Here is a 12,790-nt window from a genome sequence, read left to right as displayed (position 1 = left end):
CTTCTACCATCAAAGGAGCTGCTGCAGTTATGAACGCTATCATTCCTTGTAGAAGAATTATAGAGGAATGAAGGCAGTTTAATTAACATTGATAATATACAGCTGTGGGATTGCTTCATGGGTGGTGGGTTGGCTGATGTGGATAATGTGCAGCTGTGGCTGGTTCCTACTAAGTAGTTAAATAGGTCTAAGGCAGGGATCCTCAAACTATGGCCTGTGGGCTGGATATAGTCCCTTAGGGTCCTCAATCCAGCTTCTGGTATTTACAAACACCCCCACCCCCTGCCAGGGACACCAAGCAGCTGCAGATGACTGCCTGCCACTTCATCTGCATGCTGGCCCCCTGTTTAAAAGTTTGAGGACCCCTGGTCTAAGGGGTATGGAAGAGGTGAACTGGATGAAGAGAGATCTAAAAGAAGTAAAGGGAGGAGAGAAAGTGCCCTGAATGTAGGAGAAACAAGGAGAGGCCCCCAGGAGAAGAAGGGGGCCTGGATGAGGAGAGGCTGGCTGGAAGAGGAGCCTGGAGAAGAAAGACTCTGGATGCAGCAGAGGCAAGAAGCAGGGTGGACTGGCCTGAAGAGGCTGAAGAAACAGATGAGCTTTTGAAACCTTGTGGGGGCTTGGTGGCTGTGCTGGGGCAAGGTGTGGGAACTACTTATTGAAGTTAACCTGGTATGGGATGGTAAAAGCCTTGTTGCAGTTGGTTAGTTCTGTGAGTGCTGCAACAATCAGTACCCTGTGTAAGGCTTGAACTCAGGACCTTCAGGTTATGAAACTGAGTGTAATGAGTGGTGACAGCAGTAATGGCTGTGCTGGGGGATGTTTGAAGTTTTGAACAGTGATGGTGGCACCCAATGTAGCAGAGACAGGTGGGGGTAGCCTGTGACCTGGATCACGGTGAGATAGGCGGGGAGAACTTGGGATCTGGATCAGACACTGGTAAAGGTAAGCTGTTGGGATCAGAGAAGGAAGCCTGACCACTGTGGGGCAAAGAGACTGAAGGTAATGGGCGGTAGTAGCAGAGTACATGACCAGACATGGCAGTGGCCCGTAGTGGCAGGTCCAGAGGGGGTCTGGCTAGACAGTGGTGATGGCTGTGCTAGGTGCAGTGCCACAGGTGGCTCCCGCTGTTGCTTGGCCTGGCGGTATTCTTGCTGGTGTTTATGTGCTCATTAAAGGTGTCTCCACTTGTAGAAGAAATGGGCGATCACAAGGATGTTAAGAAGTTTTTCAGGACATGGAATAATGTTAGTGCTGTATTCTAGAGCTGCTGCTGCAAGCTCACTTGGGTTACTGTCTAGCATGACCCAAGAGGTGAAAGGATGAGGTACTATAAGCTCATCAGAACCCCCCTCTGAAGGAAACAAAATCCCAGATGTCAAGAAAGCAGATGAGAAGGTGATCAGCCCCCAGAAGCTGAAAAGCCCAAGATAAAAATGAAGAAGGGATATGTGTGTGAGTTCAGGGACAAGTTGTCTGGACTGTATGAAAAGTTTTTGTGAAAAGGTTGTGATGATTGTTAAAAACATAAGGCATGAAATGCTAAGAAGGAAAAGGAGAAAAAAAGGAGGGGAATTGTAGGAGAATTATAGAGTAATTAATGCAGGTTAATATTGATAATATACAGCTGTGGGCTGGATTCAGGGGTGGTGGGTTGGCTGATGTGGATAAGGTGCAGCTGTGGCTGGTTCCTGCTAAGTGGTTAAATAGCTCTAAGGGGTATAGGAGAGGAGTACTGGATGAAGAGAGACCTGGGAGAAGGGAGAGTACCCTGAATGTAGGAGGGACAAGGAGAGGCCCTGGGAGAAGAAGGGGGCCTGGATGAGGAGAGGCTGGCTGGAAGAAGAGCCTGGAAGAGAAAGACTCTGGATGCAGCAGAGGCAAGAAGCAAGGTGGATTTGCCTGGAGAGGCTGAAGAAACAGCATGGACAGTAGATGAACTTTTGAAACCTTGTGAGGGATTGGTGGCTGTGCCAGGGCAAGGTGTGGGAACTACTTATTGAAGTTAACCTGGTATGGGATGGTAAAAGCCTTGTTGCAGCTGGCTAGTTTGGATAGTGCTGTGACAATTCCTCAGCATATTTTTGAGGAACAAAACATTTCTTTCTGGGTCTTGGTGGTCATATTGCTTATCACTATAATATGCCGTAGTTGCTGGGCATGTAAGACCTATGAACTATCAATACACAATTCAGCTCCAGTAATAGACACCATAAAGGAGGCAGAATCAACTTTCAAAAAACTAATTTTAATCAAAACAAAGTTGTTGATCATTAACAAGTTTATAAAACAGTGATTTAGTTAAATTGGTATCAGCGTATCAAATCTTAATTACTTTTAACTTCATGAGCATGTTTACATGGGTGATGAAATACAACCTTTTTACTTATTATAATAAATAAAATAGCATAAAATAGTTTTTCTGAACAAAAACTCCTACAAACATACCTCTAGCATGTTCTCTAATGAAGGGAACAAGAGACACTGGACAACTTTTGCACCAAAACATAAAAACTGCTTTAAAAAGCACAAGGATACAGAACAATCAGCTAAAGTAAAAACACTATACTGTAACTGAAGTTGGTATTTAATAATATAATGAATGGTTTGGTAGTTAGATCTCCAGTTTGGTTACCTTAAAGCATTAAGACAAGGAAAGATAGAAGGCTGCCTTTGAGTAAATCTACAGAAAATATTTAAAAAAAACAAACTGAGAAGTAGAACAGTCATATCTACACAACTTTCTGTCCTGCACAAAGTCAAAATACTTATGCAGAATATATATAATAAATATATATTTGTGCACAAAGGTTAGCTTATTATTAGCTTACTGAAAATGTGTAATGTATCATGTTAATAATTTTGCATTTTGTGTGAAAAAGGATATTTCTTTAAGTTTCCTAGGCTAGGAGGCACAAATCCCAATTCTAGCATACTGTATTCTTAATGCTATAGGCTTGTTGCTCTGGCTGTATATTTTTTGTTGTCTCTCTTTATTATAGTGCCTGTTACAAGCATGTGTACACGGGTTGTATAAATATATATAAAATTTCCCCCAATAGGTATCAGTCCAACCATGCAATCCAAAAGGTGGCTCTGCATAGATGCCCAGCATATAGTTCACTACCTGAGCCAACCCTAAAGTAAGGAGCACTACAGTCCTTCAAATAGGTTTTCTTTTTTGTTTAAAACCAAGCTACTGCAGCTTCAAGTATTTTACATTACATAGATTTTTTAAAATATAAATTAAAGTTATATTTTTTCAATATTCAGACATATACTATAATATATATACAGTATGATAAATGCTCTCATTCTTTTTAAATTTTTTTTTGAGAAATCCCTGAGAATGTATGTTGACAGTCGCTAAGTTTCCACATGCACAAGCATTGTGTGCCATGCTTCTGGATGAACAGCACTGCAAAGCCACATGGTCAGCCTTTTAACTATTAGTATTTCATTTGTTGGTTTGTTTAAATATGCTGAAATGTAAGGATGAATTACAAAGTAGTAAAGCTAAATCCATTTGAGGTACTTATCACAGGATGGAGGTGTTTTTGTTTGTTTTTTAAAGCCATTGCAATATGTGTTTGTTTTTGAGGCTGTGAACATATACAGAAAGGACAGGAGAGCAATGTGGGCTTTTGCCACTTGACAACATATACTCAGCGTAAACCAAACCTTTTTTAACCTCTCTCACACTCAAAACAGAAAAAAGGAAAAAAAAATGTAAATACACAAACTTTCACAACATGACAGTTTAGTTTGCAAACTCAATATAACACCGGTGTGGCTGTTTCTTTAAGTTCAAAAGGATACAAAGGCAGGCTCAAGTAAAAACAAACCACCTCCCCCCCCCCCCCCCCATTTTCATCAACCAAATCGCTCACGAACCAACATCATCAGTTTCTTTTTGCCTTTGTAGATTTGTTTTAGGTTGTCAATAAACTGTGTAAACTGGATGTGTCCATCATGAGCCATTAAGAAGGTCTCTCGGGCCTTGCTGAGGAACTCTATAAATTCACTATAGTGTCGTGGGCTGATGTGAGTGAGACGCGAATGAGTTGTATTAATGTAGGCTCCAATTGTGGCATCCAAGAGTTGTCTTAAAGGGGCTTTCTCCAGTGACATGAGCTTACTAGAGTTCCTCTTTCCATGAAGTCCCACTATGCCAGGAGTGGTCAAAGTACACCTACGCAAAATATCTGACAGTACCGTTGCACATTTGACACTCTTGACCACCAGAGGTATTATAGCTGCTAGCTCATTTTTCCCAAGGGAGTGGCTGAGTGCACATGCCCACAGAACATCATTAATGGCAGGGTGCGTGTCCTGATTGTAACTCAGGTTGAGATGTGTCATGGCCAAAGTGGCCAGCTTGTAGGCCCGCATGGGGTACCCACGGTGTTCCATGTATCGTGCTATAGTAAAAAGCTGCGAGTAGTTCATGCCAGTTGTAGCAGCATCTAGAACAATTTGGTAAGCTGTCTCAAAAGCTATATGATCCTTTTCACATAAGGTCAGTGCAGAGAGGGCACAGTTTTGAGGATCCTTCATCGCGCACTGTAGAGCAAGCGTCCTAGCACTGCTGGCCAGCTTCTCCTGCTGATGGCAGTCCAGATGCAGACGGACAATGGTACTGTTGGACATCACTGTTGTAGCAACAATACTAGTGGCTTCTGTTGGAGTGAAAAGTGTAAACCAGTTTTGCATGATACTATCCAGTGCATAAACACCTGGAGAGAGAAAGAAAGGATTAGCCACAACTGATAACACCTAGCAGATACAGATGTTCAGCAAAAGATTACATTTTCCAAGTCTAAGACATTGCGTTGCCAGTACATCCAGGGAGACGTGCTTCAGCAAGAAGGGCTAAATCAGATAACACAGCTGAAAAAGGACATTAAAACAAAGGCTACTGTGCAAACTCTGTAGCAATCACCAAAATGCAGATAATAACAGAAAAGCCTGCAAGATAAGCTTTAATCTCCTAGTGTGACAACTGAGCTGTTTTACTTGTTATCTAAGACAATTTGGATAACAAGTTCTGGCTCATTTGGTCTCATCCCATCACTTAAAAGCAGCCCTCACACTGAACACTGAAAAGGCAATTTTAATGTTTTTTCTCAATGTGAATTTCAAGGTACAGTGCATGCATAAAAGAATATGAAAGCATGGTAAATGTCTCATTTAATAGAACACCATGGCATTTAATACTAAGCACACCTTAAAAAAAAAAAATCCCAACCCCCTCCAAATAGGCTTTTCAGATACATCTTGTATCAAATACATATGCAACTGAACATCAAGATCCTTATTAGGATACTCTGAGCAGTATGCACTACTGGATATTATCTAAAATATCTGTTTTCCTTAGTATCACTTTATTCCTGGGGAGGGGGGGAAAGGAGAAACAGTGACTAATGAGTTCCATAAATTGGATCTTATAGCCAACTAGAGTGTTTTATTATTGCTAGAGGCAGCTTACACACATCTGTGAGCCCACCTAAACCACACCCAGAGGTCCTGTTCTCTGTAGGGCTCTGCCATCTCCTGTGCACCCCTTCACTTGTGCAAAAATTCAGCATCACCAGAAAATATCAGATCTTCATTTAAATAAACAGATTTCTTGTTTTATCAACTTGATTAAGTCTCAAGAGTACTTTGTGTGACATTAAAGTTTCTTTATGGGCCGCTTCTATTAGAATATGTAAACTAATTTAAAGCAGTATTAAACCCAGCATTTTATTTGCCAATATGTAACTACACAAAATAATACTTGGGCACTAATATTTGCAAGACAGCCTTAGTAATAATTACCTTAGCGAAGATATAAAAGCAATAAAACAAGAGCATTGCATGAAAATTTGCAGACACAAACCATTTTCTGCCTGAGGACATACAAAGGCAAGTTGTACTTTCCCATGCTACTGACAACATTAATTTACCAGTTAAGCATAAAGCAAAGAATAAACTAATCCAGAGAATAAGCAGCAGCAATCCTGTGAAGTTCTGAAACTCAAGAAGCATCTATGTGATACAATCCAACTCAGATATATGAAAAATAATACAGTAACAGAATAATACAGTAAATACAGTAGAGAAGCATACTTTCCAAAAATACTTTAGTGACAATTAAAGTTGGTTCCTTATAGTACTTATATTGTCCTCACTACCACAGCTGCTGATCTTTTGGGTTTTTTTACAGCTACACAAGTTTTTAATACCCTCATCTTCACTTTCAGATTCTGTATACTCATCTTGCAGATGGTAAACTGGAATACAAAAGCTAAAGGACACCTCATCAAGACACAAGAAATTTATGGCAAAGCTCAGAAATGAACATAATGTCCTGCTGAGTGCGCTATTCTCCCACTACTATCCTCTAAGTATGAGGCTAGTTCTGCTCCCACCTTATTTTCACCTTACATGGTTAAAGATGGGTGCATTACTGTTTGGTTTGCTTTCCAGTGCAGATGAGAGGCCTGCATGGTGTCATAGCCACATAACAAAGATGCATTACACTCTAAGTTTGGATTTATCCAGGGACTTAATCTGGGGTATTTCCCATGAGGTTATGCATGTCCCTACCTTGCAGGGGAAAGAAGTCACACTGCATTACTCAACTACTGTCTCACTTGGCCTGTGCCTATTCTATCACATGCTCAAAAAATCCACTTATCATTGCCATAATTAATGTCTTGTAACCAAAGGAATTTTATAGATGAACAGAAAGTGGGAGACATTTGCAGAGCCTGGGTGTTGACAAACAAGATCAAGCCCTCTAAGATTAGCTGACAAAAAGGCAAGATCCCTTGAGAAGCATCTCAGAACATACCTATTTCTGTTGCACATGTTACCAACCACCTCACCATTTCCCGCCGTCGCCAATTCAGTGTTGACAGCGTCATCCGCATCACCTATTAAAACAACACAAACAAAATACAAATTAATCCTATTGCAAAACCAAGACAATATACCAGCAATTAGGGATTTAAGTTACTCAAATACATTGAGGTTCAAAATGGCAGCCTCTTGCCCTTTCCACTCTCTTTTTAGCTGATATGTCAAAAGGCTTGACAAATACTGCTCAGCTATCTTAGAAGAGCATACAGAGAGTAATTCTAGCTGCAGGTCCTTCAAGGCTAGAGGAGAAATTGTTTTATTTGGGGAGAAGAACACCACCCCCCCCAAAAAAAAACCCCACAAAAAAGCCCCCCCCCAACAAAAAAGCACAACCAATTACCAATTATTCAAATGAAATTGTATTGTGTCTCCTCCCTCTATGTATGTTAGTCTTTAAAGTAGAAACATGTCAAGTCTTGTTGGGCAAACTAACCCATCTAATTTTTCTCCCATCTGCATTTTTTTTCATTGACTTCAACAATACAGACAGGAGTTAGTGTGTACTGTGATTTGACAGACTGCTTATGCTGCAAAGACAAATATACACACATACTTCCAGATATATCCAGATATTTTTATTAAGTCATAGTGATGATTTCTGTCTTTGAACAAGGAGACTCTGCAAAGAAGTTCCATTGTAAAACCATCAGAATCACAAAAAAAGGACTATAAGCTCTGATTGCAGTGCCCATATTTTACATCAGTTGTAGTTATTGCCTATGTTGTTTCTCAAAATGTGGGCAAATATGTTTATGCAGTAAAACAAACACTGCATGGAAATTGCATGGAAAGATTGTTTCATCTAACTGGACAGACCCTACAGATATCTAGATGAAGAAAGCAAGTAGTTTTCCCCTTACAATATCACTGATCATACTATGGTATTACTACTTGTAGCAATTAAGCAAAGAGCATAATAGGTCAATCAGAGCTTTCAGCGATGATTTTTACATATTAACTCATAAAATGCACTCACAAAACAGCTTGGAGTCAGCAGCATTTGTAAGAGGGTTCTCAACCCATATTTCCCCCCCCCCCCATCCTAAGGTGACTTCAAAATGGCACGTAGCCCTCTGTTATATTTGTTATTCTTGCCACCTCCTTTAAGTCCTAAGCTGTAGATAGGATAATTAAGAAGATGGAAAGACTGCCGAGGAGCACAAATGCACAGATGATTTTTAAGAAGTCTGGTTATAAACAACCATCAGTGATTCCATGCTAGCCTCCAAACATTTCACACCTTGGAAGCTTGGTGACTGGTTGTACATCACTCAAAGTTACAGCATAAGGCCAGCTTGGTTGGCCTCAGACATCATGGTATCATTTCGACTAAACAGTAATTTAAGTGCTAGATTGGAGAACAGCATTTTGAGAGAAACTAATTTGATATGTGAGGAGCAACCCAACACATTTTAAAGTATGAAAATATGGCTAACAAATTATGGAACCAGCCTTTGCTTGAAGTCTTTTTGGAAGACAAACAGGCATCCCCAAGTCAAAATGCTTTGGAGTGCAAATATCTGTCATATTCTCTCCATCAAAGAGAAAGAGTCTAGGTGACTTCCTGTATCAATGCACACACAAATTGAAGGCTAACACTCTTCCAATATCCAAGATTAATTTTCATCTTTCCCCAAGTAGAGTGAATCCAAGAGAAAATACAGGGTTATGGAGTGAATTCTGCTACTGGTGAGGGAGGGAAGTAGGTTAAAAAAAAAAAAAAAAAAAAAAAAAAAAAAAAGAGGCATGAATGACTACTTCTCTGATGACTTCCCTCGCTGTGATGGTCTATAAAAGGATCATCGGTCACAAGAGCCTTCAGCATGTGTAGTGGACATAATAGCAGCTCCAGTGTAGACAGTCCTAACTTGAAAGCAAAACCCCAATGCTATATCTAGTTTCTTGACCTGGAAATGTTTCTTGACTTGAACTATTCTGGAATTAGGTTCCTTTCATTTGATTGAAGTGACAAGCTGAGAGCACTAAGAGAGGAGCCCTTTACTGATGATAAAAAATTCCCAAGGACTTCAAATAAAGCATATACTGATATCTTGACCAAAGAGGAGCTGAAATTAATTTATACTGTAGCCCATGTAGCCAAAGAACTATTTCACTTCTGCTCAATACATTCTTGAGCCACCTCTTCCTAAAAGGGAGTTCCAGATATGTCTAAGTTCTACCCAAGATCTGTGCTATCAATTGAAGAGAGCTTCTGAACAGGTTAGTAAGTCTGAAAATGAAAAAAAGCGCCCCTGGGAATTACATAGCTTATCTGAAAGCCAAGCTCTCTTCCACAGAGAATAACCTTGACTTTGTCTTGATGATTTTTTTTTAAATAAGAATTTCTTATTCTAGAAGAACAGAAGATCTTACTACCCATAAGAGATGCAAGAAATGGCCAACCAACCATTAGTTCCTGCACCAATGTGAAACCTCTTTGTCATGAACATTGGAAGAAGGTTTATTTACAGGCTTTCAGAGAAAGGACACAACTTGCCAAATAAGTATCAAGTGATTACTTGCACTAACTTGCTCAGCAGTTCTGCCAGCAGTACCCGTCTGCACGTGTGTGGTAATACTTGCATTGATGTAGCATAGAATAGAAGCCCTTCCTGTACCTGCAGATCTTACAGCCTCTGTGCCAGTAAGGTTCTGAAGGACAGAACACACCTGAGATGCTCCATGCCCATTTGGCCACAGCTAGTTTAAATGTCTTCCCTCTGCTGAGTCACATAACACATGCTGCCATTGGAAATAGGGAGAAAGAACACAGGAGTCCATATGTTACTCCCAAATCTAGAACAATATTAAAGGCTTTTCTATCAACAGAAATCCCAGTGACAGAGTTGTGAAATTGTTGGTATCATCTCCTCAGCCTAACCAGTCCAACTTGTCATTGTTATAGCTGAGAAACAGAACAGTATACCTGCAAGGACATTGCTGTTCAGTTTGCCAGGTGAGTTTTATAGGGCACATCATAAGCAGTCAATTACTAGATTGCAAATATAGACAATGTAATTGCCATTAGGTTGGTGGGCAGGAGAGGGGAAAGCATCTGTAGGCCACTGAAGACAGTGCTGACACTGTAAGGCTTTTACAGGAAAAAAAACCCTAAAACTTAGCTGTCTCCTTTTAGCTTGTAAAGTCTCTCCTAAGAGCCTGAAAACTGATCTGAGGTTCTTGCACATGTCAAGCTGAGTCTGATGCAAATGAACATCCCACAGCTTGTGGAGTGCAGGATTTGATGAAGGAAGCAAGGGCTGCTGTTAGCACAGTCTGCCTTAGAAACAGGTCATTATGGTTGACCTTGGCTTTCTCTAGTAATTCAACAAGCACCTACCAAATCTCATTTGAAGCAAAGGAAGGGAAGGATGGGAGGAATGATAAGAAACCCCTCAAGGCCACGCAAAAGATCTGCAAAAGTGCATTTCTGGCAAGCAGAATAATTTTGCTCTCTAGCCATCCCTACATATACTCCTGAACCCATTGCATTGATCCTCTCTCACCCCTGAACAGAGGAGTGCCCTGCAGCCAGCTGCTCCCAGCTCTCTCTTCCACTCGAATGGCACAAAGGGGCTGCACAGATCCTTGCTCTGTGTTTACCAGTCAACTGTGCTTTACATCAGAAAAGAGAATCTAAAAATTCTAGACAGAGCCCCAAAGAGGGTATGGTCCTCAGTGACTTAAAGAGCTGTACCCACCAACACAGGGTCAAATTCCTGTCTTCTACTGTAGTAATAATGAACAAGGGAAATACCTGAAGTCCCAACTCCAGAGAAACTTTCAGAAGAGTGATGTCTGGCAAGCTGTCCATGAGTGTTGCTATTTTAAATGCATCTTGGGCAAGTTTGAAGATGTGTGATGAGGAGTGGATATTTTTCTGGATGGATTCTAACACTGTTTCCAGTCTCCGAACATCACCTGCAAGATGCAAACAGAATCACCAAAACAGAACAAGCTCCCAAAACATCCAGAGATGCATTATAATTGAGTGTGACATTGCTACGCAATAGTATGATGTTTCAGTTATACACATTTTGGTTTTTTTTATAAAAATTCCATAATTAAATCACATGAATTAAAGATACAAGACAGCTCAAACTCGTCTAGTGCCTGATGGTGTTAGTGTAGTACATGGCCAAAAGTCATCCTGATTTGTGAATTTTAGAAGTGATTTGTCCACTCCTGGGTTTCAAAGCCTATATCATGTGTCAGAAGAACAAAAAGCTACCTCATCAGCCTCAAACCAAGCCCATCTGGCTACCATCTAGTTAGCTTAACCACTTTAAGTCAGTTCAGTTTGTTGTTCCTATTTCAAGCTTCTGTCAGACTGCAATTTGGATTCCTAAACACAAGTTTTATAATGTATTTATTCCATCCAATATTAAAAGCATACATGTAGTTGAGTACGTAACTGACAGCGATGTACCTTTGGCTGCTGTTAGCATGGTCGATGCCAGCTCACACTGCTGGGATTCAATGTGACTTAGGGTGAACCAGCGGGGATACCGGTTTGGAACAACTGATGCAATATGGTGCGGGCGGGGCATGTCTCCTGAAGGAGCTGTAGATTCCAATACTAGCAACCTGAAATAAGGAAGAAATCCTCTTTCATTAAATAATTATTATATTAGGTTACTCATAAGCAAAACTAAAGCTGCAAGAACACTTGACCTTGTTTATGAAATGTGCAGTTTTGGGTATAAAGATCTTGGAAAATCACTTCTCTTCTTGGGGAAACTTAAAAGTCCATTTTCCAAACTTGTCTACATCAGTGGGCATCTGCAGGAATTCACAGGACATTTAAGCCATCCATTAGCCATGGCAGCAGAGACTTTCTGCATCATCCATAGAGCTGAAGCTTTTTTCCCCTGCCTTGTTTCAGTCTTTGAACCACAGCCCTCAGTAAGGAAAGTGGAGTAGCTCTCCATCATAGTGAGAACATGTAAATATTTTCCAATATTTGGAATATACTTTCTTTACTTGAAAATGCTCAAAGTAAGGGAGAGGGATATTCAACAAGTAATTTGGATTTTGACCTTGCAATAAATTCAGACATACCAAAAAGGACATTTTACTGTTCAAATATGAACTACTTTTTAAAGTCCTTAAACTCTAGCCTACCAACACTTGATAATGTGCATGCTAATATGAAAAAAGACTTTGCTTTTGATTTGTATCAAGAGTCAAATCTCTTCCCTAGTACCACTGAAACACCTCTTTATATAGCTTTATATACATAAAAAGAAAATACATATAAACTCTTCAGCTGATTTTTTCCAAGCACAGAGAGAGGGAGAAGAAAAAAAGATGCATTATTAAATAGTTTCAACAAACAGGAAAAATTCCGACTACATAATGCAAAAAGGATGATTAGGTTATGAATAACAGTAAATAGACAAAGAGCATGAAAGAGGCTGTTTTGGGAAAATCTTTTGTCACTTTGAATTTCATTGCCAGCTTTTATGTTCCTTTGCTGTGAAAAGAAATGCTGTTGTGAATTGGTGGCTTTTGTGCAATTCTGGCAAGATTAGGGAACATCATAACAAGCACAAGCAGATATAGCATTCTTCACTTTTTTTCCTTTTCAAACATCAATTATAGGTTTTAGCAAAGCTACTTTGTGATTAAGCATCACTATTAAAGTCTGACTCCCAGAGCCTGGGTTGAAATTCAGGCTTAACAAGGGATCAGCCAAACTAAGCCATCCAAGTTCAGATTCCAAGTGAGCAGTCAACTAGGTCACCACTGATCCACATTCTCCAAGGCTCTACTCCATATGTTTCAGTGCTGCAAGCAGAGAACTGTAGGCAGAAGTGACCATCAAGGATAGCACACCCTGTCCTTGCAGACCTGAGGTGTATGCATGAAAGGCTTTATAGTC

General features: G+C 40.2%; 1 protein-coding gene across 1 annotated transcript in view; it reads right to left on the bottom strand.

The window, feature by feature from the left end:
* Positions 1-2,227: 2,227 nt before the first annotated feature.
* Positions 2,228-12,790, bottom strand: part of LOC121080515 (zinc finger SWIM domain-containing protein 6-like) — a 115,086-nt gene continuing 104,523 nt past the window's right edge. Inside the window, 4 exon segments of the mRNA XM_040578574.1 lie at positions 2,228-4,736; positions 6,839-6,920; positions 10,664-10,827; positions 11,336-11,493. Of these exon segments, the coding sequence (XP_040434508.1) occupies positions 3,874-4,736; positions 6,839-6,920; positions 10,664-10,827; positions 11,336-11,493 (1,267 nt within the window). The 3' untranslated portion in view covers positions 2,228-3,873.

This window comes from Falco naumanni, chromosome W (genome assembly GCF_017639655.2).
Source record: "Falco naumanni isolate bFalNau1 chromosome W, bFalNau1.pat, whole genome shotgun sequence".
NCBI lineage: Eukaryota > Metazoa > Chordata > Aves > Falconiformes > Falconidae > Falco > Falco naumanni.
Note: the sequence above shows the minus strand (reverse complement) of the source record. Positions and strands in the feature narration are given on the sequence as shown.